Source organism: Natator depressus, chromosome 10 (genome assembly GCF_965152275.1).
Source record: "Natator depressus isolate rNatDep1 chromosome 10, rNatDep2.hap1, whole genome shotgun sequence".
In the NCBI taxonomy this organism is placed as follows: domain Eukaryota; kingdom Metazoa; phylum Chordata; order Testudines; family Cheloniidae; genus Natator; species Natator depressus.
In genome coordinates, this window is record NC_134243.1 from 16896356 (window position 1) to 16923071 (window position 26716).

General features: G+C 41.1%; 1 protein-coding gene across 5 annotated transcripts; it reads right to left on the bottom strand.

Annotated features, from left to right (window-relative positions):
• Positions 1-5478: 5478 nt before the first annotated feature.
• LOC141994876 (acyl-coenzyme A synthetase ACSM3, mitochondrial-like) lies at positions 5479-26072 on the bottom strand. 5 transcript variants are annotated; one of them, XM_074965333.1, is made up of 14 exons: positions 25916-26072; positions 23942-24217; positions 21600-21813; positions 18274-18481; positions 17504-17647; positions 16336-16492; positions 13948-14027; positions 13507-13705; positions 11684-11764; positions 11434-11535; positions 9684-9811; positions 9498-9597; positions 8435-8554; positions 5480-6475 (listed from the first exon to the last, which is right to left on the bottom strand). In XM_074965333.1, the coding sequence occupies exons 2-14, from the start codon at positions 24137-24139 to the stop codon at positions 6389-6391; spliced, it is 1818 nt and encodes a 605-aa protein (XP_074821434.1). In that variant the 5' UTR covers positions 24140-24217; positions 25916-26072; the 3' UTR covers positions 5480-6388. The 5 variants fall into 5 exon arrangements, with proteins under 5 accessions (XP_074821437.1, XP_074821434.1, XP_074821435.1 ...); XM_074965334.1 differs by lacking the exon at positions 25916-26072 and adding an exon at positions 25538-25650; XM_074965335.1 differs by having other exon boundaries at positions 5482-6475; positions 13582-13705.
• Positions 26073-26716: the final 644 nt, after the last annotated feature.

Sequence of the window (26716 nt, forward strand, 5' to 3'; positions counted from 1 at the left end):
TTTGATTTCATAAGTCATCTTTCATATGCAAGTTCTCCCCAAAGCAGTTTGCAAAGAATGAATTGAATTAGAGCAGTGACTATGGATGAAAGCATGGGAGATATTATGCATTCAGCCTTAGATGTTAAAGAAGGATAGATTTTTTTTTTTTTGTAATCGTGTGATCATCTTAACATATTGCTTCTTATTTCAGCTCCACACAAGTCAGGGAGCAAAACTCACTTCCAGACCACATCATAAATTCTCATTAAAAATTGATTTTGTTAGCTTCATCTATTGATCTGAGCATCACATCATAGATTAACCTGTAGAGAAGCCATTTGTGTTCTATTGTCCATCAAACATATAACTACAGCATCTCCCCAGTATCCCCAAATCCTTCATAAATGTGCCAAGTCACCATAAGGAAGGGGGACTTTAGGGATAGTTTCTATTGGGTAATTTTTTGTATGTTACCAGAAGGCAAGACGTGCTCTTTCACTCCAGAAAAAGCTTAAATATCTAACAATTATTCCAAAAGCAGTCATTTCTCTAGATGTTTTAAGTATATCATAAAAGAGGGTGCCCTTACCTGCAGATGATATTTTATTGTCAGTTAAGACTTCTTTTATCCACATATATCTAGCATGATCATTATTAATAACATCCTCTTCTCAGCTATCCCTTCTCACTTGTCTTTTTAAGCAGCTGTAGCCCTTTATTAGTAATGTGCATTGTGTTCAGTGGTAAGGATTATTCCTCTGATGGGAAGGCAGTTTTCATTTCTCCAATTATTCTCCGATTAAAGGTGTGGTGACTTAAGAAGGGTGAGAGAAGAAGGAAAGAGAACTCTGTCTGAACTATCTAGTTTCTGGTTCACTACTTCAGGAGACTAGATAATCCACAATGCCTTAATCTATAATTTCATCCTGTAGTACCACAAGAGTGGAGTTGAAGGAGTTTATCAGATCTTCAAGGCAAACACTCTGTTAGCCACAGCATGATAAATGTAATTAAAAGTGTTAGGAATCACAGTGCAAATAAATCTCACCTATTCTAGTTGGAGGAGAAAATGTAAACAGTTCAGACAAGACCAAACGGGACTTCCCAGCCCTGAGGAGAGTAATGAAAACTCAAGCTAGAGAACCACTGCTGTTGACACAATTGGTATGCCATTTTACATGCACAGGGGCCTAGCAGTGCATCTCATCCCAGAAGATATAAGTGGTCTGGAAGATGGCAACATGAAGACGACCAGCAATTTAAACAATACAAGAAACAAAATGATTAAATCACCCAAGTTTTGTAGAATAATGTAAATGAGTAATTTAATGTAGATGAATCCATAAACCCACTCAATATAGTAAGTGAGAAAGGCATGATCGTGCAATGATCCTGGGGGGGGAAGGTTGGAGGAAAAGAAATTTGCAGACCAGTGTTAAGAATCAGCTGGATATGAATTTAGAGGACATAGGTACAGCAACACAAGATATCAATGGCCTATATTCATACAGAGGCCCTGAATGTTGGGCCCTGAATGTTCAGTTGGATGTGCCAAATGATGTGTGGAATTTCTGTAGGTAGCATATGCCTCAGCAGCATGAGATTTACACTAGTGGAAGTGAGATCAGAACCTGGCCCATTGTTTGTATATTAGCCTTAAAAATTCTGCTCCCTTATTTAATACTCTTTCTTCTTCCCTGTGGTCATGAGTCAGCAATCCATCTTACCTCAACACAGCACTTACGCAGATGTTTAATTCAAGAACATGCTTAAATGCTTTGCTGAGCTGGAGCCTGTTTGCATTCAGTTTACTTTGCAAGAGACTGCATTCAGATTCTGAGGCTTATGCAAATGGATTACCAAACTGATGCCTGTCTTTTCTAGTACAGATATACCATGATGGGTGCCAGTGTACTGTAGGTTGCTATTTGTCAGGGACATCTTACTTTAGAACAACAATTTAATAATATGCCACTGATCAAGACAACTAAGGTACATTTTTAAGATACCAAAAGCCTTTCAGGGACTAATCTGGTGAGCCTGGGGGGCCTCATTATAATGTAATTCTAAGGGAGTTTGTGAATATGAGGCACAAGCTTTGGTTAATTCTTAAGGGGATCTGTCTCACCTGAAAAGCAGGCACCAGGATAATTATGATCCTTCCACTAGTAGCAGTAAATGTCTGAGATTTACAGAGTAATGTGATTATTCTTACCCAAGAACCAGCCCCTTAAGTTTGATCAGTTTTGCTTTTCAGACCTATTAACACGAGCTGAGAATGCAAGACTCACGACATGAGATTGGCTTTCTTACAGCCACTGTTTATCTTGCACTATCTTGCTCTGTAAACTACGTGAGTAAAGATAATGTTTCTCTAGCAACTCAGTATGACTGGCACGTAGCTGCAGTTTTGCTCACAATAAGATTAGCAGTCACTGAAATCGCTTGCTATTTGCTGTTAGTGCTGTATTTCCCTAGGAAAACCAAATATATTAACTAGTTCTCGAGAGAACCAGCATCTAGACACTGGATGACTGGCTCATTCAATAGTGAGCTGAAAGGATCCTAGGTAAAAATTCTGAAAAGCTCCTAAGGAGCCTAAGTCTCATTTTCAAACATGATGTAGGCACTTAGGAGCCTCAGTTTCCTTCTAAGTCAACCGCTTAAGTCACTTGAAAATGTGACTTAGGCATCGAAGCTTTTGACAATCTTACCTGAAAAATGTCAGGAGGTTAGTGACTTGGACCAGCGCAAGTAAGGCATGACTCCTGGAAGCCTGGACGCTTTCTACGCCCTTTAACTCATCACAAAGCCAGTACCAATGAGACATACCTATTCCCTTATTCTGAGAACTCGGTACATCCAATATTACAGTAAACTATAGACTCATCATATCTAAAGATATCAGATCTGACTCTTTGCTCACTTAAACTGGTGCAAATCACAATCACCTCTGCTGCGTCTCTGTTGTTACACTGGTAACACTGGCATAAGGGAAAGGTGAATTATCCCATTGGTTGGCTTGACTGGTATATTTTATTGGTTCTGCTTCCACTCTTGACATTATTTGGGTAAGATGCCTAGTTAGGTTAATTATGTTTTAGCACTTTGGTTAAGGTGCTTAGAGGCCCTTGGGCATAGACATCAAAGAAATTAAAATATATTAGACAATGGTCTTGTGATTCAATTAAAGCCTGGCAGAATATATTGTATGATCATCAGCTCTTTAAACTCAAAGACTCTGTTTCCTGCCTGGATTAGGCGAGGGTGCTCTGAGATCCAGATGGAGCTGATCTCAAGGGGCTAGCGCAATACAATAAAGCAGGGATTTGTGGCACAGAAACAATTGCATGCCCGCATAAAGGGATAAACATATCTTCTTGCTCTTCTATCCCCTACTTGCTTCAGACCACACTGTGTGTGTTGCAGCTGGTCTTCCCAGTGCTTGCTTTAAGTGGAGTCTGAGCTGTGTAACACTAATAGTCACATGCCACTTGAAATACCTGACATATAAAAATGCAATAGTGTGGAAATCAGGAATCAAAACCAGCTTGGAGTGATTGAAAATCATGAGTGAGTATGGATTTAGGCAGCTACGTCTTTGCCCTGCCTCTGTCCCCAGAGTGGCACAGGTTAGATTTGTAATAATTTTCAGGGGGTTGTAGGAAGGCCCATTGACCAGACCTTGTGTGACCCTCACTTCACTGGGCAAGTAAATTTTGAGACACACACCATGACTGTGACATTTTGGAAATATTATTAATGCTTATTCACTGACTAGCACAATGGTGCAAAATGTCCTATGTGTTGCAGACACATGTAGGAAGACACAATCACTGTTCCAAAGAGTTTATAGTTAAAACCAAAAACATGATCCTGGTGTTGGACCGAGCGTTCTACATCAGCTTTGTAAAACTGCCATCAATTTTTGCTGGCACATGCACACTCTATTGACATAATGAAACAGTTTTTTTAATTTGCTCATTGAAACATAATTATTGACCTTGGTAAGTAGGATTTTGCAAGGCTGCTATTGAGTGCATGTTACAGCCCCATGCAGCTGAAGCTTCCAAATCTGTCATTTGTGTTGCTTACTTAAAATACGGTGTCTTTGGATAAGTGGCAAGCTAGGCAGCACACACTTTATTGGGAGAGTATGTGACAACCCCAAGGGACTCCTAAATAAAGAAAGCCTCCTTTCCTTGCCAGTTAGTCATTGCCAGAAATGCTTCACCCCCATTTCTGTAACAAATGTAGTGATCCACAGCATGTAAATATTTTGCAGGTCTCGTCTTCATGTGCTGTCTGAGTCTGCTCCCATTGAAGTTAATATTAAAACTCCCATTAGCCTCAATTATGCAGCTTCAGGCCCTTCATTAGCGTGTATATCTACTACAGAATAGTCCTTTGTATTCCACCAGTGGTAATTAAGTACTTAGGAGTTGTAAAGCAAAGCAATATACATTTGAAAGCCTGAGGATTTTTAAGTGGTTAGAGCCACCTGCAGAAAACCTCTTGGCACAGACTCTGCTGGGACCTGTGTTTGTTTGCCAATTAGTAACTGAATTAATTCTACTGAAAGATAATCAACAGCTTTACATAAAACATTTGCTATTTTCCCAGGCCCTCAACACTACAACAGATGTGCCCATGAGTGGCATATTACAGCTAAGGCTATGTTTTAGTCACGTGTATTTTTAGTAAAAGTCATGGACAGGTCAGGGCGGGGCAGTAAACAAAAATTCATGGCCCGTGACCTGTCCATGACTTGTACTATATACCCCTGACTAAAACTTGGGCCAAGCCACGGGTGCTGTGGGGGGCCGGTTCAGGTGTGCTGTGGAGGGGAGGGGGTGGCCCAGGACTCCGGCTGATGCTGGGGGAGGACCAGGCGGTCGCAAGCGGCCTGGGACCCCCACTGGTGCTGTGGGGGAGGAGGGAGGTAGCAGTGTGCGGCCCAGAACTTCTGATGGTGCTGGGGGTGGGGAAGTTTGGCGCGGCTGGCAGGCTCCCTATTGGGCTGTGTGCAGCTCCCTGGAAGCAGCCAGCATGTCCCTGAAGCTCCTAGGGGGAACTCCACGTGCTGCCCCCACCACGAGCTCAAGCTCTGGCTCCGCAGATCCGAGAACCACAGCCAATGGGAGCTGCAGTGGCAGGGCCTCCAGGCAGGGGCAGTGTGCAGAGCCCCCTGGCCTCTCTGGCTAGGAGCTGCAGGGACATGCCGGCCACTTTCGGGGAGACCGTCCCCTCCAAGGTAAGCGCCGCCCCGCACCCCAACCCCTAGCCCCCTCCCACACCCAAACTTCCCCAAAAGCAGCCAGTGCGACTGGCCCAGCGGCTGCGGATCAGGCAGCCCCAGAGCCAGCGCACCGGCCGCTGCAGAAGTCACGGAGGTCACGGAAAGTCACGGAATCCATGACTTCTGTGACCTCCGTGACAGACACGGAGCCTTAATTAGAGCGAGTTCACAGCAGAACCAGAGATTCTGAGATAAAACAACACTAATTGCCGGTTTATCAGTGTTTTTATATTACCTTTAAATGTAACCTGCTTTAGTCACAAAGCTCGGTTGTCTTTCATGTTTTTTTAAAAGAGTAATAAAAAGCATATCACAGTGTCTTCAGCGTGTGGGTTTACTCTTAATATACAGTACAGTGCAATCCTGGAGTCAGAGTATCCCCCCACAGAGCACAGGTAACATTGACCTCAAAGGGAGTTATTTGTACCATGTCAGGGAAGCAGTCAGACCTGATGCTGCTAACAAGAATAGTGCCTACTATCGTGGAACTCAGTAGGAGTATTAATGGCTGCAAGCACTAGGCCCAGACTCCTAATAATGCCCAATGAAGATGCTGACATAGATCATTGCTTGAATACTGGAGAGGAAAATCTGGTTGTTACAGCAACATTTTGTGACCTAACACAATTTCACAACTCAGGAAATCTTTTATTTTTTTAAACTAACATGCACAAAAAGATGGTGGCTGATAGAAGATCATTTAGCAATAATTACCACCTCAAAAAGTTATCCAGTATTCTATAAAGCTAATCAGACCATTAAAAATAATTACACAATATTTTCACAAAACAACATTTGACACATACTTGCCATTCAGTATTGAATGATAAGGCATAGATGGAAAATAATCAAACAGAAAGATAAAGAGGAGTTTAGGGTCTGATTCTCCTCTCACAGTATTGCCTTCAATGAAGTTTCTCTTGAGAATCAAGTCCACTGAATTTCATAACCATCCCAAGACCCCAGAACATTGCAAGTTACAGCAAACAGTGACAATGTCTATTCCTCATCTCAAATACTATCTAGCTCCTTCTGACGTCAACAGAGAACAGGTCAATGAATGATTATAGCAGAAATGAAAATGTATGTTCTTAACTCCACACAAAGCTAAGTTCTCCCCCACTCTTTATTCCTTAATTCCTTCCTTCGGATTTTCCCAGAGATTGTCCTTGGTAGCTGTTGAACAAATTCCACCTAATTTATAAAAAATACAAATAATAATGAAAAATAGCAAATTAAATGTGATTTGGTGCTGTCTTGCTTTCTGGAACAAAACATCTATTATAAAGGTTAGGGATTCCTTCAAGATAAACCATGGAGAAAGTCCACCAGCATTCATAAAAGAACAAGCTCCTTGCTAGGGAAATGGAACCAGCCAGTTGCTCACAAAGTAATTCCTCAACTTTTCCAGGAACAGTCCTGCTCCACTGAAACCTAGAGGAATTTTGCCATTAACTTCAATGGGAGCAGGACTGGACCTGTAATCCACTGACGTGAGGTTTCTTTTTCAGAGCACAAACTAATAGAATATATGTGAGAGAGATGTTTCACAGTTACGGCCCTGATCCTGCAATGGGATTTGACAGTACAGACTTTTCCGTCCACTAGGACTTCAATCAAGTACTCCTTTTCTTTTTGCGAATACAGACTAACACAGCTGCTACTCTGAAACCTGTCATTATGCAAGGCACTGCATTTAGCCGTATGGAGTGGAAATCTATCAACTGCATGAAAAAACTTGTACAGATACAGACAGACATCATCTTCCTCTCCAAATGCAAACAGATGGACATCGTACCAAAAGGACTGAAGGTAAAAATTCCATTACAATCTACATACCACACAGACTATGCTGACAGCTTGTGTTTTCATGGTCTGTGTGAATAAAAACATCCTCACTGTATTTTCCACTTTATGTATCCGATGAAGTGAGCTGTAGCTCACGAAAGCTTATGCTCAAATAAATTGGTTAGTCTCTAAGGTGCCACAAGTACTCCTTTTCTTTTTGCGAATACAGACTAACCCGGCTGCTACTCTGAAATAGGACTTCAGTGAGACTCTGCCCTGCCTTCAGTGGGTGTCAATACGGCTATAACAGCTAAACAAAGTGCTACTGACAAACCACCCAATATTGGAGTACCCACGCAAACACCAAATGGAAATGTAAAGCCCTTCAGTTATAAACTATGAGTTTGATGCACTGCTGTTCAGTTTTATGCAGGTCTAGCAGCTGATATCAATGTAATGATACCAGTGTAAACTGAAGTAATGCAGTAGTGAATCAGGCCCAGTGTTTGGACTAAGAGCCCTCTGAACAGTGGGTGGAAGCAATTTATACATACCAAGTTTAGTATTAAAGTTTTTATAGGTAAACTAGAGATAAGAACCAAATTCCACTGACACCAGCCTAAAGACACTGATGGTAGATTCTGGTTCTTATCTTAAGCTTACCTATAAAAACCTTAATACTAAGCTTGATGTGTATAAATTCTGCATACATCAATAATGATCAATATGATACAATCCCTTTGTGACTCTCTACCACCCACCCAGCATAATCCCTAAGCCTGGTCCTCAGCTGGTGGGCCTGGCCCGTTATGTACATTATTACAGCCATTTTGTTCTTCTACCACACGACCACACGGAGCATCTTCTTTTCTCTATTATATTACTGAAAATTCCTGAAAATGGTATTTTAAATTTCATTATATATTGTGAAATTATATTTAATCTGTAAAATCTGATTAATTTTAGTTTCATATATAAAATTTGATTAAATGATGAATGCAGCTCATCTTTCTCCCATGAATAGTTCCACTGAAATCTGAGAAAGATTTGTCTCTACTATTCCAAAATAAAACACCTAACAGGCCAGATCCCCACCTGGTGTAAATAGCATAATTCCATAGTCTTCAACAGAGCTACACTGATTTACGTCAGCTAAAGATCTGGTTGTATGTTTCAAAATTACATTGAAGACCTGACTAAAAGGTGGTGGGGGTAACAGAAGAAAAACAGAGGAAAATATTTGTTTACTAAGGAGTAAAATCTGTTTACATTTCTAACCTGATCTCTAGTTTTGATCAGAACAGTTTTAATTTTGGGGTGCATTGTCAGGAGTTACCCTTACATTCAGCACTTGGAGGTACTTGCCTTTCTGGGATACTTGTATGGTGCAGTAACTTTTTTGACATGCTCTTGCAGCTCCTTAGTTAATTTTTCTGGATCATGTGATGCAAAGTCAGGAGACAGAATAACAAAGGCTTTCACCACCTACAAGACACAGTGAGATGTAGGCATCATCTAATATTTAATCACATTTACAATGATCAAACTGAAAAATACAATTTGCAACATTAAAATTGCTTTCAAGAGAGGAGAGTAAGATTATGGGTCAGATGCTGGCATACACTAAGGCTCTTTGTGCCATTCAGGGCCTTAAAACTGCCCCAAGTAGGCATCTGAGGATTCACCCAGTGTGTGGGAATCCTCAAATAGCATACAGTCAGCTATGCCAGCTCTTTACCACCTCCTCTTAACACACAGCACAGGAGTTGGAGGTGGAGGTAGGAGGGATGTGGCTTGAACACACTGCTCTTCAATGCTTCCTGGCTAGCACAACAGCTCTAGGTCACTGTTTCAAGTTAGTGGAACTTAGAGCAGCCCTGTGGTTGCTTTTAGTTGTGCTGCAGACAAAGCAGCCTGCTGCATACCTGAGGATTGAGCCGTATCTGTATATAAGTATATACCTATGCATAAACATCAAGCATAGTTTTCAACTAAGGGCCTGTTTTGCAAAATATCCCATTCAAGTCAGTGGGTCTGCTCTCAGTTGCACCTGTGGAACCCAGAAGATTCACTGAAGTCACTGTGATTGCTTGGTTGTATGTGGAAGTAGAATTAATCAATTTATTTTTAAACAGCAAAACAAATAAAATAACAGTAGTCAGTTTGCCCTACTACCAAGAGTCAGATTTTCAAAGCACCTAACCTGTGTAGGCACCTAACTCCCTTTGAAATCAATGGGAGTTAGGTACCTAGCTTGTTTAGGCACTTTGAGAATTCCACTAGGCATCTCTCTGCATTTTTAAGTGGTTAAATACATTTGAAAATCTGGCCTTTAGCATTCCTAAATTTCCTTGACAGCTATAGTTTATTTCTAAACAAGTATATACAGTAGGTGTTTTTGCATAACCACTAATATCAACCTCATTACCTCTCCTCTGATGGGATCTGGGCTGCTGACAACAGCTGCTTCTGTTACTGCCGGGTGCTCTATCAAGGCATTTTCTACTTCAAATGGTCCAATACGATACCTAGGAGAGGAAATAAGAGCTTGGTATTTACAAACTGTATCAATGTATGGCAACTTAGTATGGAAACCCCATAAAAACAAACTTACCCAGAAGATAAAATGATGTCATCAGCTCTTCCAACAAACCAGAAGTATCCATCTTCATCCACAAAGCCCCTGTCTCCTGTGATATAAAAATCCCCACGTTCTGATGCAGCAGTTTTCTCTGGATCATCCTGACAACAACAAAGGAACATCTCACAAATGGTAATGAACCCTTAGGATCCAATCCAACTCCCACTGAAGTCAATGGAAAAAATCCCAATGGACTTCAATGGGAGATAGATCAGGACCTCAGTGGTGTTCAACCACAAATTGTTACTTAACAGAAGAAGGCCATAGTTAGTCAGGAAAATTTTCATGAGAACTCACTTATCTTTATACAAGATGATTTTTTAAAACTTTCAAAACTTTTCATAACTGTTCTTATTTTGAACTCTTTCAGCCTTGCTGTAGCCCATACAAGTCTAGCATGATCTGATCTACTATGAATACATTCTGTGTTTCTGAGGTCAAGTGACTTTGTATTAGAGCTGTGCGAATGATTACACTTGAGCTGCAGGAGTACTGGCACTCAGCCCTAACATGTGTCTAAACTGGCTGTGAACCAGCAGTGATTTGTCTTTGCCATATGCCAACAGAAGCATTTTGCAAATTTCTTTTTGTTCCAGCTAGGTGTCCACAGGCTTTTCCCGGCTCTTGTTTGTAGTCTCTTTCCATTTCAAGCCTGGTTCACTGGGACAGGCTACATGAGGCAAGTCAGAAGGCAGAAGTCATGCATGCAAGAAAGTCAGTTAAACACAACTGGCATATATCTTTACATATTACCTACCCTTTTAGCCAGCTTTTGCAGGTGCAAAAGGGCCATGTATATTTTTGTGGGCACTCCCACCATCTGCTCCTTTGAAAAGTTAACCCTTAAATCCACCTTCATTAATAGCATGATTAGAAATTCAAGTTGGAAGAGTGGGGTGGCGGAGGAGACAAAAAAAGAGAGAACTGTGTTCTTCATTAAATCTACCTCCTTGCAACGAACCATTAAAAACATTGAACTCTGGGCCACACTCAGTTTTACTGACACTTTCAAGGGCTAGCCTGCCCTCCCGCCCAAGGATATGCACCGGAGGAAGGGCAGACAGCAGTCCTACTGTGTGACCTCCCCTAGGATATCTCATGGGGGGAGGGAGTATTTAAAATCCACCAGGTTTTCCATAGGAGCCCGATCAGCTGAAGCAGATCAATGCATCCCTGGCCATAGTCACTTGCTTCTTAGGGTACGGCTAGAATGCAGTCAGTGAATTTGACTACAGCTTGAGCCAACATACCAAAGCTAGCTTTAATCTAGTTAGCTCAGGTGGAAGAGTAAAGCTGTGGCAGCACTGGTTTCAGCATGGGCATCAGGCTAGACTCTCAAGTACTTACTGAGGGTTTCAGACAGGTTTGTACAACCTGTGCTGAAGCTCATGCTGCCCCGACTTCACTGCTCTGGGACCCGAGATAGCTATATTAAAGCTAGCTCAGGTATGAATACTTGGGCTACAATCACACTGTATGATTGCTGTGGAGACATATCCTTAGTCCCCCAGCAGAGGGAATATTGCAGGTGCTTTCTGTCTCAACCTCCCCCACCAGTACACTTTCTGCCTCTGGTTGCACCAGTGGAAGTCCTGTTTATGAGACACATGAACTATTGTCTTTGGAAGTATACAGACACCCACAACAAGATACTTTAAAAAGTTATCAGTATATTTAAGATGTGGCCTCAAAATCTGATTAATTTCATACAAAGTTTCCTTACCATGTAGTGAGAGAAAAGACAAAATGGCCTTGTTGGTTTGATTCTGATAGCAATATCTCCTTCTTTCCCAGGAGGCAGAATATTAGCATTTTCATCTATTATCTAGAATGAGAGAAAACCCCTCCTGGATGATTTAATGTCTTTCTGTTAAACAGAGAGATGTACTGAATTAAATGTTCAGAGAGAATCTTGTGTTGTGTGGGAACATTATCTTACTTCAGATTGAAAGTGACCAGGAGTGTCAAAATACCTGCACATCATAAGGTGGAGCTGCCTTTCCCATAGCACCAGGTTTAATTTTCATCCCTTTGAAAACTGCACATATCAAAACCTGTAAAATAAAATTGTATTTGTGCAACAAAATACAGTACTTGATGTTTTATTTAGATATGAATATTTGTAACTAAAAACGTTCTGCATTATCTATTTTACTAGTAACATTTTTGTAAAAATGTTCATTTGAAAAGTGACTCAATTGTGATTTTAAACGCAATAGGCCTGATCTTCAGTTGGTGTAAATCAACATTGCTCCAAAGAAGTCAATGGAGTTACCCTGACTTATATCAACTGAAGATCTGGCTCAGTGGGATAAAGTCTGCTCTCAACTATACTCGTGAAAATATCCAGATTAAATCCCTTGGAACTCAACCGCCTCTCATTTGCATTTGTTTTACACCACTTTAACTCCATTTATTACAAAGAAGTATGTCTGTGTGAGAGAAGCAGAGGTGAAAGTAAGCCGGTCCGGTCCGGCGTACCGGCAAGAGCCAGAATGCCATGCAAGACCGGACCGGACCAGCTTCCCCAGGCTGGTGATTTAAAGAGCCAGGGGCTCCCTGGAGCAGCCAGCTCCCTGCAGCAGCAGCGGTAGCAGCGGCAGGGCTCCAGCGGTGATTTAAAGGGCCCAGGTATTTAAAGGCCCCGCCTCTTCTGGTTGAGGCCACACCTCTTCCAGTTGAGGCCACGCCTCCTGCTCAGGACTCCGGCATACCGGTAAGTCTTTTAAGTTACTTTCACCCCTGGAGAAAAGTATACATTAACTTCAAAGAAATATCAGCCTGAGAAAAGAATTTGGCCCAGCAGCTGATATTTACTATTGGCTACATTTCAATGATTGTCAGCACGTACAGTTGGAGACTTTATTCCTGTATGTCCAAATTACCTAGAACAGATTTTTCCTACAAGGGTGCTGGTGATTCTACAAGTTTGGACACATGGGGCTTAGGCGTTCTCTCGCTTAAACCTGTGTAGATCTGAAGTGACTCCACTGATATCAACAAAAAAACCTGCTATGAGGTCAGAATTAGGTCCTTGGAATTTCCCGCTGGTTGTTCCATTAGGAAGATAGGGTTGTCTGCCACAGAGAACTGAATGGGGCTCATCCCTAGAAACTCATGGATCTCTGAATACACACCTAAAGCCAGGACTATCAGTGCAGAGGCTATGTGCCTCTGGCTCATTGCATCCCCACCTGTGGAGTGGGGTTCACTGTGAGGTGAGGGAAGAAGCATAACAGTCAGGATCAGCATTTATTTATACCTGAAACCCCCCAGAGTTGAGAGGGAAAGATGTCACACAAAATGATATCTCCCAGACCTGACCTGGCTTGTTCCCTCCCAACTGAGTTTGCACAGAGTTGGAGGAAGAAGGGAATGTTGCTGTGTAGCAAGTATGCCCTCCTTACTGCCCCCTCCCTCCAGCCAGGTTGGGCCCTTTGGGTCCCCTGCGCACATATTTAATGAGTTAATTGCATAGCTAATGGCCCCTTTTAAAATCTGCCGCTGAGATGCTTGGCTGAAGGAATACATGCTGCCTAATTAAATTTCTAGGTCAAAATGTTCAAACTTAGACACCTAAATCTATGTTTAGGCTCCTGAATAAACAAAGCCTGATTTTCAGAGATGCTGAGAACCCAAAACTCCAAATGAAGCCACTGAGGCTGCAGGTGCTCAGCACCTTTGAAAATCAGACTACTTTTATTCAGGGGCCTACATATGGATTTAGTAGCCTGATGTTAGTTACCTATATTTGAAAATGTGGGGCCTGTTTTCCTGGATAAAGCAAGAAACGTACCATATGGATTTGACAGCTTTCCTCATTAGCTTGAGTTAGAATTAGGCTTAGGTGTGTGATTGAATGCAAACGTACTGTTTCAGTTTGGCCATATCCTTCATAGATATCGATCCCTGTTTTGCTTTTCCATCTCTCCATCACTTCAGGGTTGAGTGGCTCACCCCCACTTAGGCAGTGCTTCAGGCTCTTGAACTTGTAGCTTAATAAGTGTTTAAAACAATGGTTAGGAGCATTACTAGAGGTACTTTGATATGGTTCAGTTCTGGGCTTCATTTGTTGTAGCTGTAACTGGTAAAGAACTTACAGAGTGAGTTCACCTAGAATTTCAACCTCTGAAATGGTTACATTGTTAGACTACAACCTGGCAAAGCAAAAATCTAGGGCTGTGATTCTGCTAGAACATGGTTCAGTTGGGATGGTTAGTAAGCAATCTAGATGTACCTGGTAAGATCATGCTGCACCAGCATGCGATAAGCAGTTGGTGTACCACAGAAAGAAGTTATAGGAAATCTGGATAGACACTATGAATGAAAGAAAAGAAAAGTTATTTACACTGTTCGTTCCTTGGGGGCAGGCACTGTCTTTTGGTTGTTTGTACAGTGCAAAACACATTTGGGCTCTGGTCTATGATTTGGGCCCTAGGCACCATCACAATACGAACAAGTAAATAATAAAGTGAATGCACTATACTAAAAAGGCAGAGGGCTAGAATGATGTGTTGGGCTAGGTCTGGCATGGCTATTAAGAGTTCTTTTTCCTTTCTTTTTTATATTTATTTGAAAGTTAACTTGCTTATGTTTTGAGTTTAGCATTTTCCTCCAACAGTGACACAAATTCAACCCCACAGTAATAGGCACAAGTGAAGAGAAAGTAATAATAATACTTAACACTTCTATAGCACTGTCAAGGTTCCTCCCCCACTCTGAACTCTAGGGTACAGATGTGGGGACCTGCATGAAAAACCTCCTAAGCTTATCTTTACCAGCTTAGGTCAAAACTTCCCCAAGGTACAAAATTTTCCACCCTTTTGTCCTTGGATTGGCCGCTACCACCACCAAACAAATACTGGTTACTGGGGAAGAGCTGTTTGGACACGTCTTTCCCCCCAAAATACTTCCCAAAAACCTTGCACCCCACTTCCTGGACAAGGTTTGGTAAAAAGCCTCACCAATTTGCCTAGGTGACTACAGACCCAGACCCTTGGATCTGAGAACAATGAAAAAGCATTCAGTTTTCTTACAAAAAGACTTTTAATAGAAATAGAAGTAAAGAGAAATAAAAAAAAAAATCCCCCCTGTAAAATCAGGATGGTAAATACCTTACAGGGTAATTAGATTCAAAACATAGAGAACCCCTCTAGGCAAAAACCTTAAGTTACAAAAAAGATACACAGACAGAAATAGTTATTCTATTCAGCACAATTCTTTTCTCAGCCATTTAAAGAAATCATAATCTAACACATACCTAGCTAGATTACTTACTAAAAGTTCTAAGGCTTCATTCCTGGTCTATCTCTGGCAAAGACAGAATGTAGACAGACACATACCCTTTGTTTCTCTCCCTCCTCCCAGCTTTTGAAAGTATCTTGTCTCCTCATTGGTCATTTTGGTCAAGTGCCAGCGAGGTTACCTTTAGCTTCTTAACCCTTTACAGGTGAGAGGAGATTTCCTCTGGCCAGGAGGGATTTTAAAGGGGTTTACCCTTCCCTTTATATTTATGACAAGCACTTTCTACTCAGAGATCTCAATACGCTTTACAAAAGAGGGTAAGATTTTATTATCGTCACTTTGCAGATGGGGAAACTGTGGAATAGGAAGATGATGTGACTTGCCTGAGGTCACCCAGAAGCTCAGTAATAGTGCTGAAAGCAGAACTATGTTTCCTGACTCCCAGTGAAGAGAACTGGGAAACAGCTATATTACTTTTTGTGAATATGGTGTATGCTTTTGTGTGTTTGTTTATGATGGGTGACTTGCTACTGAGTTGTATCAAAAGGGCTTGTTAGAAGGACCAAGCAGTGAATGCAAAACAAATGGCACAGATCAGAGCCCTTAAGAAAACATCAGAAAAGCTTTAGTTAGAGAATACCCCAATACCCAGCTCCACCCAGACTAGAATGGTTTACTATTCCCAAGGCTAAGCCTAGGATCGAAGGAGGAAAAAGGAGTGGGTTTGAGTGAGTTGAGAGAGTCTGCCCAGGGCTGTCAGTGAGAGATGACAGGCAAGTAAAGAAAGAGAGAGAGAGAGAGACTATGTGTTATGGTCTGCAGTAAGCAGGCTGTAACTTGGTCCCCCAGAGAATGGGGGTCACCAACATAAGTCATGTCTACTAGGAGTTTGATGGGAATGCCAAGTGTAGGTAAGACAGTACCTACTGTTGTTTTAAATCAGTTTTTCTGAGTGCTGTGCACCTTTTGATAGATACGTTATACTATGTATTGAAGAAGCTGCTTCTTCATACTATTACCACCCCAGGCTCCTGAAGAGAAACTCTTGCAGGTGCCAAGTCTGTTGGGCCTGCTAGGTATCACTATCGACAACCAGGGGGGATGTAACCCAGAGACAAAGTGGAGACTAGTTGGATCGTGGGGTCCCACCCCAAAGAGAAGTGGAGGCACAGGCCTGTCACTTGAAAGGGGTGCACTTGGGTGAAACAAAGTCTCAAAAGAGGCAGCCTACCGGGGGATGACACTTACTACTAGACAACATGATCATAGTCTCATGATTTTTATGATATTTTAAAGTTACTCCTGATACTATCTTTTTTCACCATCTGCTTTGCATACATCAGTTATGGCTGAAACCACATCATGATGTTTTTATTCTTACATTCAGGACAGTTGTTGCCTCAAACTGCAGCATGCTGTGTGTAAAGATACACGCTCCATGAATCCATGTAGAAAAGAGACTGCCGTAGGCAAATTTTACCCAGCCTGGGTCAGACAGGCCCCACAGTATGTCAGAGGGATTCAAATCAAACCAAAGCCTGGTAAAAATGCCAAAAAAAATATCGTAATGAAAAACACTGAATAGAAAAACAAAGTGAATGTACAAATAGAGAGCGGATGGAATTATTTGTTGTGAATGAACATGGCTCTTTTTTCTGTTCATGAACTAATCCTGATGCCTATGAGTGGATTCATTAGTCACAGTTTAACTGTGACTAGTTGAATGCTAACATCCCTGTGAGATGTTTGCCTATTGTTCATATAATCTATTCATTATTCTTTACACTTGTGTGATTGCTCACCTAAGTCACATGGTTTTGTTTCAGCTTCTTGATGGGAGAACAGATATTTCTTATTCTCCTGTTTAAAAAGTAACTAGACATATTAAATAGTGAATAACTAGGGCTAGTCAAAATTTTTTGAATGAAACATTTCCCATGAGAAAAAGGAGTTTCATCAAAATAAAAATTTTCTGTAGGGATCGATTTTGGCAGAATTGATTTGGCTGAATTTTTCATCAGGAAAACAAAATTAAATATTTTTATTTAGGAGTCCCATGATATGTTGCAGCATCTCAACTACAGGGAGGGGCTGTGGTGCATCATGGAAGATGTAGTCCATCCGTCCAGGGAAGAATGAGGACATGAGAGACCTGAAACTACAATTCCCATGTGGCACTCTGGTGTTGAAGGCAGATGGAGAGATTAATGTAATCCAAGATTAAATATGTTGATTTGGGAATGTTGAAACATTTTTTTCAATTGAAAATGTGAAAAAATGAAACATTGAGAAATTGCCAAATCAAATTATTTTGGAACTTTGTCCCACAAAAAGCTTAGATATTTTGACTGTTCATCCAGTTCAGGAGGAAAACAAATGTCAAGATATCAGAATTTCCCACAGGACAGAAATTCTGTGGTTTGATCATATGTACACATAATCCATTCCTGGTATGAATTTTCAGACAAATAATCATATATTCAGTATTTTTTACATATTCATTTTGTGACCATGGTTTATCAGAGCAATGAAATATTTTCAGTACATACCTTCCAGTCGAAGTCATTCCAATACCAAAACTACGGTGAGAATGCTCCACCATTTTGGGGTAACCTGTGGTTCCACTGGTAAAGTAGATAGTCATTGCTTCTTGACTCTTTGTCTTAACAGTGTCATGATCACCACGTGCAGCTCTTCAAAATAAAGACAAGAGTACATCAGAGTGGATAAGCTATTCAACAAAGGAAACTTCAATTGCTATCTAGTTTACAACTTTAGTGCAGGCATTTCTTTTGTCTTCCCAAATTAAACTGCCTATGATCTCATTCTTAATGGTCATTGGCCAGTAAGATTTATTAGGCCAAATTCTGGCCTTGGAAACACACACAAAACTCTCTTTGCATTCAATGGGAGCTAAGGGCCTGATCCAGTGCTCACTGAAATCAATGGAAAGACTTCTGTTGACTTCAGTGGCCCTATGTGTGTATCTGAAGCTAGAGTTCAGCACACTTTTTCAGCAGAATGACCCTGTTCTGTTGTTATTAATGCTTCTCCCTCACCCTCTATATATTTAAAGCCATATGTATTTGCAGATCTCCTCTCCCATCCCTGTTAGTTTTTTATACTTGTATTTAATTTAGTGTTGGAATGCAGACTTGTTAGGTAAATGAGGAAAGAGCTGGCTCCCAAAAACCACATAGAATGTATGAGTTATCTGAGTTCTGAAACTGCTTTTTAAACAAGGAGGGCTACAATACAAAACTGGAAATACCTGAATTTCCATTTGGATGATTAGCTCACTGAGGCAAGACATACTCACTTGAGTAGTTCCTTGAAGTCCAGCCATCCATCCCTGCTGCCTTCAGATACCATTAGCCTGGTTTTTAGAAACTGGCACTTGGACACAACTGAGTCCACTGCAGGTGCCAGTATATCATTGGTAATGATGCATTTGGCCTTAGAAGCCTGGAGTCTATAGAGAATGTCATTAGCTGTCAGCTGGGTTGTTGCTGGAATATAGATAATTCCTAGAGGTGCAACAAATGGAAGTTTAAAGGTAGCTGAACATTTTAAACTACTTGGGCCAGATTCTAGTCAGTGTAAGTTCATTGGATTCAAAAGAACTGTGCCAGTTTACATTAGCTGGACATCTGGCCCCTTGTACTTATCTTTCTGTGCTATGCCTTGTGATGCTGTTATCTACCTTAGCCTTTGAGAATTAATTCCCACGCAACTGCCTCTTCAGACTTCAGACACAGTGGTTGCCGGTGACCAGGAGTATAGTTAGGCTACATCAGACTGAAGTAGAGCATCATTGTGAATCAGAAACCCCAACCCAATACTTCACCCTAAGTTCTTCCTTTTGTATATTTGCAGAAGAATCTTCTGGGAGATAACATTATTTTGCTGCCAATACTAAGGCCACACTGTCTGGGGGATGCCCCCTCCTATGGCTCACACGTCACTTAAACTATGTGCCTCAGCTTTCTTCTTTGTAAAATGGGCTCTTTTATATTAATATTTTGTCATGAATTTCTTTAAAAAATATACAACCAATACAATATTTAAATGTCAAAACATATTTTATGCAAAATGGCTAAATATACTACTTCTCTGAAATATTATTTCCTGATAAAAATACTGAGTTTGGAAATTGTTTGAATGCTTTAACTGATGTCCGTTATTGACCCTGATCCTCAAAGCACTTAAACCGTGCTTAACTTTAAGCACACGAGTAGTCCCATTGATTTCACTGAGACTGACTAAGAAAGTGTGTAAATGTTTGCAGGATTAGTCAGGGGCTAAGGCAGAGATTCAGGAAAGCTCTTAAGCAGAGCTGTGTGAGTAATGGATTTTTCAGTTTGCTGGGAATTTGAAAAACTGAAAAAAAAATTATTTAGGATCAAACTAAAACCAAAAATTTTCAAAGGTTTCAGTAAATCATAAAGATGAGAAAAAATTACTTCACGTCAAATGAAATATTTAAATCAATTCAAAACAAAACTCTTGTTTTGATTTGAAGCATTTTTTGTTTTTAATTTAAAAAAATTGAAGGAAATTTCTAAACAAAGAGTCATTTCAAAAAGAAAAGTCAAGGAGATGATCTAGGTTCAATTCCCAGCTCTTCCAGAAACTCCTACTGTGACCCTGGACAAGTAACTTAATCTCTTTGTGCCTTAGATCCCTATCTGTAAAATGGAAATAACAACACTTCCTTTAGAGTGACAAGGTGGGTGAGATAGTATCTTGTATTGGACCAACTTCTGTTGGAAAAAGGGACAAGCTTTTGAGCTTACAGAGAGCTCTTCTTCAGCTACAGGTAAACTTGAAAGCTTGTCTCTCTCACCAGCAGAAGATGGTTCAATAAAATATATTACTTCACTGCGATGGTGTATACTATTATGTTCATCACTTTTACAAGACTGTGATAAATTTTGTACAAAGTATGCCTTGTGAGGTATAATTTGAAATGTCATAATCTGCTGAACATTATTGTCCTGGTAAAATATGTATATCAACATTGTATATAAAGTTATAAGACTATACCGTATAGCATTGCTGTAACATGCTCCAGAGTCAGAAAAGCAGGCTGAAACCAGTTTTTCAGAGACAAAGACAGACCTGCACCTCAGCCAGGTATCAAGAAAGTCAGGGCTTGTCTATACTACCCGCCGGATCAGCGGGCAGCGATCGATCTAGTGGGGGATCAATTTATCGTGTCTAGTCTAGACACAATAAATCGACCGCCAAGCACTCTCCTATCGACTCCGGTACTTCACCGGAGCGAGAGGTGTAGGCAGAGTCGACGGCGGAGCGTCAGCTGTTGACTCACCGCAGTGAAGACACCATGGTGAGTAGATCTAAGTAAGTCGACTTCAGCTATGTTATTTATGTAGCTGAAGTTGAATAACTTAGATCGATCCCCCCTTAGTGTAGACCAGGCCTGAGTTAAGTGATTATTCTTTGGCAGGAACAAGGGTGTGAGTGAGAACTTTACATACTGGCAATCAAAACGGCTGAAGTTTCCATGTAAACAGACTGGCTGTTGCCTGAACCCCCGCTGGAGATAATCCTCAAAGAGGGGAGAAAGGTATAAGAATGGAGGACACCCACAATACAAATCACTTCTCTCTACCCTCATCTCTACTCACAGCAGCTACAATGCTCAAAAGACAAAGAAAGCATTATTGAACTGGGGGAGGGGTGGAAGGGGTCTTATCAGCCAGTAAAGACTGCTGTAAACATATGGTGAGACAAAACCTTTTTGCTTTTAAGTTCACTTAGCTTGTTAAGTGAGGTATTAGCTTGTGTTTTACTCCTTTATTTCTTTTGTAACCAATCCTGACTTTTATGCATCATCACTTCTAATCACTTAAGTTCATTAACTACAGAAAGATAGATTTTATCTTCTTGTTTTATCTTAACTGTGTGCTTGGATTAAAGTGTGTGGGAAACTCCATTTGGGATAACAAAGATGGTGCATATTATTTTCCATTGATGAAATGACAGACTTTATATGAGCTTGCATTGTTCAGTTTGGTACGAGCAGTACAAGACGCACATTTCTGGGGGACAAGGCTGGGACTGGGAATTTGTGGATGTTTTCTGTATTTAATTCATGAGTGGCTGGCCAGAGCATTCATGTAACTTAGCTGGGAGTGATTTTGCATGCTGAAGGCTGTATGAACAGGCCAGAAGTGGATGTTCTCACAGCAAAGCAGTGTAAAAAAAACCCCAGGCTAGAGAATTTAGGGGACACAGTGGTTCAACAGTCCAGATTGTACCCTGTCACATTCACCCACCTTGTCTCTCTAATATTCTGGGACCAACCTGGCTACAACACTGCAATATTTCCTTTGTCCATCTTTTCTACTCAGACACTGATCCATCAAAAACTTACTCACATGCTCAACTTTACACACTCTAAGCATTCCCTTTGGCTTCAATGGGACAGGTCACAGTGTGCAAAGTTAAGCGCATAAATTTTTAAAGTACTGGGGCCTTAGACTAATCTCCTCAAGACAGAGACTGTTTCTTGCTCTGTTGGCACAGTGCCTAGTTTAATGGGGCCTGCAATTCACTTGGGGTCTATAAGTACTACTGAAATACAAATAAATTCAGTCATTTATTATTCTTGGTACTGACCTGTTCTCATGCAGCCCACTGTTATCAACCACCATTCTGGTATCCGGGGTAGGATCACTATAACTCTGTCTTCCTTTTTCAGACCACATGCATCAGAGAGTACATTGGCTGCTTTCCTGGATAGAAATCCCAGCTCCTCAAAACCCCACCTTACCTCATTGCCTTGATCACCTACCCACCAGAGGGCTGGGATGGAGGAAGCTCTCTCTCCATTCTGGCAAAGACAAGAAAGTAGGAAAATGTATAAATAATGCAACTATCAGGAGGAGACCCAATGCTTCAAACACACAATTGTTTAACTTCAAGCAGAAGTGCAGTCTCTTTGACTTCAGCAGGACTAACCCTGTGGTTAAAGGTAAGCATGTGTGTAAGTATTTATAGGCTTGTGGGCTTATATCCCAAATCTAATATGTGCTTGTTAATCAAGTACATTGGAGAATTTGCGTCTCATCTTCTGAGCTGCCCAAGCTATGCATAACAATGCCTTGTTACCGTATGAAATGTACAGGTTTAGGCCAGCCTCTGGGAAGGTTTATCTCTGGACATGTTTTGCCATAGATTACAATCATCGTTACGGGAAAAGAACTGTTGAGCTCTTTCCATTATTAGTATAACTCCAAGTGTACAAGGTCCTTATTCTGCTTCCTTTAAACATGGCCCAGAACACATGATGAAGATGATTGTTATTTCTATTCCAGTAGTACTTAGAACTACTGTACTCAACATAGCAGTGGGATGAGCCCATAGTTCTCTTACTGGTAAACAAGAAATGATCATCATATAAAATTGTATGTCATACACTGAGAAGTTAATGAGGAATATAACCATTCTTTAAACAGACCATTACAAGTAACATACATAGGTGAAAATGTACAGCAGGCACAATCACGGACTCCCTGGGAAGATAAGACTGTCAATGACTGCAGGATTAGGCTTAGTGAGAGCACAAAAAAAGTTTCTAACATAAATTCTGATGGCTTTAGCCCCTCTTATTGAAAACATACAATTATTTATTCCTTTAACATTTTTAAACCTAAGTTCTCTGTGTATCTATTTTTATGTAAAATAGCTAAATATATTACTGCTCTTAAATATTATCCCCTGATAAAAATACTGAATTCAGATATTTTCTGAATGCTTTAATTGATTTCAGTTATTGACTGTGATCCTGAAAAGCACTTAGGCATGTGCATAACTTTAAGAACATGATGGTCCCACTGATTTCACTACCTCCCATGTGAAAAGTTAAGCATGTGTGTCAATGTTTGCAGAATCTGGGGGTAAAGCACGAATCCAGGAAAGCTCTTAAATACATGCTTAATTTTCAGCCATTTGACTTAAATGGGATGTAAGTGCTTTCCTGAATAGAGATGCTTTCCTGAAGCAGGGCCCAGGAGCAGAAGGCTGGGCTTGTGTTTAAATCAGAGGATTGGGATGAAGAAGATAATGTAGGTTTATTTCCCAGCTCTGCAACAAACTTCTGTTGTGACCTTGGGCAAGTCATTTAATCTCTCTGTGTTTTAGTTCTCTATCAATAAAATGGGACTAATAATATTTCCCTTCTTAGTCTTTTCCACTTATGCCCTGATCCTAAATATGATCACATGTTGCATGTAAAGCAGCAAATACTCTTAATGGTATTTTGACTATTCACTAGAGCTGGTTGAAATATGGAATTTCCATTTCATAGCACATTTCAACATTTTGTAATTTGTTTTCATTCTGAATGACAGCATGTGAGCAGTAGTAGTGCATAATATAAGATACTGTGTATTAATGTAAAATTAATAGATGTCATATAAAATGACAAAATCAAAAAAGAGAGACACAGTGGGTGAGATAAGATCTTTTATTGGACCAACTTCTGTTTTTGAGAGAGACAAGCTTTCTCTATCACAAACAGAAGCTGGTCCAATAAAAGATCTTATCTCACCCACCTTGTTTCTCTAATGTCGTGGGACTGACACAGCTACAACTAGACTGCATAAAATCAAAATTAAATTTAGAAATTAAATTTCAATTTTTTTCAAAATGAAATTTTCCAAAATGAAACTTTTTAATTTTAATGGGAATTTTATCAAAATTGATATGATTTTGTGAACATTTTTGGTTTAATCAAAACAACATTTTTCAGATGGAAAACTTGGGACAAAAGTTTTCCCGAACAGCTCAGTTATTTACCTGACACCCTTGAAAGTATCTTATAGCAGCAAAATAGTTAACATCTACTATGAAAGGATCATCACAGAGATCATATGTTTTGGAACCGGTATCTATAAGATGATATAACACCAGACAGAAATGAAAGAAAATGTTGGAACTAAGGAGACAAAACATGTTACCTTTTCCATTTGACTCCATTTGTCCAAAATGTCATTTGCAAAATTAAAGTGCTCTGGCAACTCTTTATAGAGGCTCAGTGATTCATTGCCAGAGATATTTTGAGGGGCAAATCCTCGGCAATGTTTGCTGAAGAATCTACAAGGTGACTTTGGGGTCCAAATAGAGTTAAAAATCTGGAGTTTAAGTAAAAACTTCATGGCACAAAAACCTTGTCAGAGTTCTTGGTTTAGATTATATAAACATCTCAGTAGAATATTCTTTGAAGGGCTGTTGACCTGCAATGAAATTATTTACACAAACTTTATATTGAGAGCTGCCAGAAAAAAACAAATATTGATGGACCAAAGTACTACAAATCAGTTACAAGATCTAGGCCAAGGGTCTAATCCTTGTCTCACTGGAGTACATGGCAAAAGTAGGAGAAGGAAGGACTGTGCTTAACATCATTATGTTTCTCATAGACCCTAATCCTGGCCCCAGAGGAAAGCCTGGGCAGCCAGGCTGGGCATTGGGGAACTTCCTCAGGGTGTTGGAGGAAGGTATCCACCCCCACGTGGTGGAGTGGCGGGAAAACCCTTTGTCACTGCTCCAGACTCAGGGGTGGTCTATCCTCTATGATGTCAATGCCAAGCCAATACGAGTATTTACAAATTCATAAAAGGGCAGATTCACAGCCCCACTTATAAAGCCACTTTGCAGCATCAGTGCACAATGAGACCGTGCAAAACGGGAAACCACGGTGCATGGGGGCTAAGTACTCCTTTGTGGGCTCTCCAAATCCCCCATTCCTCACCCTATACCTTGGAACTGCACAAGTTCCTCTGGAGAATACCTATAAGGCAGGGGAATGATTTGCCCCAAAGAAACTTTTTGATAACACAAGTATTGTGGATAAACAATTCTCCTTGCTCATATGAGACATTTAGATTTCAAACACATGGCTTTCTAACTAACAGGATGTCTGTGATATATAATCAGTTACTCTTCTTCTTTGAAGGTTATTCTTTCTCTTCATCTAGGACAGGGATGGGCAAACTACGGCCCACAGGCCGCATGTGGCCCGCCAGCCGTTTTAATCCGGCCCTCAAGCTCTCGCTTGGGAGCAGGATCTGGGGCTTGCCCTGCTCCGGCGCTCCAGCCGGGGAGCAGGGTCGAGGGTCACGCCGTGCGGCTTCCAGAAGCAGCAGCGTGTCTCCCCTCCTGCTCCTACACATAGGGCAGGGGTGAGCAAACTTTTTGGCCAGAGGGCCACATCTGGGTATGGCGGGCCATGAATGCTCACAAAATTGGGGTTGGGGTGGGTGTGGGAGGGGCTGAGAGCTCTGGCTCGGGGTGCAGGCTCCAGGGTGCGGCCACAAATGAGGAGTTCAGGGTGTGGGAGGGGGCTCCGGGCTGGGGTGGGAGTGGGGGGGCATGAGGGCTCCGGCTCGGGGTGCAGGCTCTGGGGTGGGGCTGAGGATGAGGGGTTTGGGGTGCAGGAAGGTGCTCTGGGCTGGGACCGAGGGGTTCAACGGGCAGGAGGGGGATCAGGGCTGGGGTAGGGGATTGGGGCGCCGGGGAGTGGCTCGGGGGTGCAGGCTCCAGGTGGGACTTACCTCAAGCAGCTCCCAGAAGCAGCAGCATGTCTCTTCTCCGGCTCCCAAGCGGAGGTGCGGCCAGGCGGCTCTGCTGCGTGCTGCCCCGCCCACAGGCACTGCCCCTGCAGCTCCAATTGGCCTTGGTTCTTGGTCAATAGGAGCTGTGGGGGTTGCGCTTGAGGGGCAGGGGATACAATTCTCCACAATACTTGTGTTATCAAAAAGTTGCTTTGGGGCAAATCATTCCCCTGCCTTATAGGTATTCTCCAGAGGAACTTGTGCAGTTCCAAGGTATAGGGTGAGGAATGGGGGATTTGGAGAGCCCAAAAAGTCTCACCCGATTTAGGACAATAGAAGAATCAAAGAGAAAATGTTCTGCAGGTGCCAAAAACTCACCTAATGGCGACTCCAGTTTTGTAATATCTTTTTTCTGATTTTCTGGAATTTAGGAAAGATGTTGAACTTGCAGGTCACTTGCCAGCTACTCACATTCCACAGGATGAACTGTAACACACTGGGGAGAACAGAAAGTCTCTGAGAGCTCCTTGCAGAGCTGCAAGACAAAGTGCATACTTTACCTATTAAGGATTTAGAAGTAAACATTAACTTTCAATATGAAACACAAATACTTTATTTGCTAAAATAAAGTTTGTTCTAAATGCTGTTTTTAAATAGGTAAACAGGGCACTTCTCAGTGTTCTAAAGCAGATAAAAAAGTTCTTAACATATATTTTCTCTCTCTCACCTTATGTAGGTATCAGACAGAGGAAATATTGCTGATAATACAGATTAGGATCTTGAATATCATTTTGTGTTTAGATCTCATTTAGAGCTTTTTTGAGCCAAATTCACTCCATTCACTTTAACTGGATTGCACCAACAGAAAACCTGGTCCTGTGTGTTCATCTATATTGCTGAATAGTGTTTAATAAATATGAATTTTATGAGTTTGACTTAATCCTCTGGATTTTATCTGACAAATACCAGTAAGTAAATATTTTGTTTGTGTACTTTACTTTCCTTTATAATGTATAAAAACTGCCTCATAATTTTAAAAAAATGTTTTTCTTCTTGACTTTAGTTTGGGAATTTCCCTGTTTGGGACTCCTTGGAGGATTAACAACATGCATTCAAAACAGTGAAATGTGGGTGCTGAGGAAGGCTGAAAGGTGGTGGATTGATGTTTTTGATTCTCGT

Bases quoted from the DNA above. Each gene is read 5' to 3' on its own strand.
- LOC141994876 (XM_074965333.1), bottom strand. From the start codon at position 24,139: ATGAAGTTTTTACTTAAACTCCAGATTTTTAACTCTATTTGGACCCCA. The intron at 21,814-23,941 runs GTAACATGTTTT...TGTCTTTGCCAG, and splicing joins AATGGAGTCAAATGGAAAAG to AATGGAGAGAGAGCTTCCTC. The intron at 8,555-9,497 runs GTAATGAGGTTG...TGTGTCTTGTAG, and splicing joins CAGATCCCATCAGAGGAGAG to GTGGTGAAAGCCTTTGTTAT.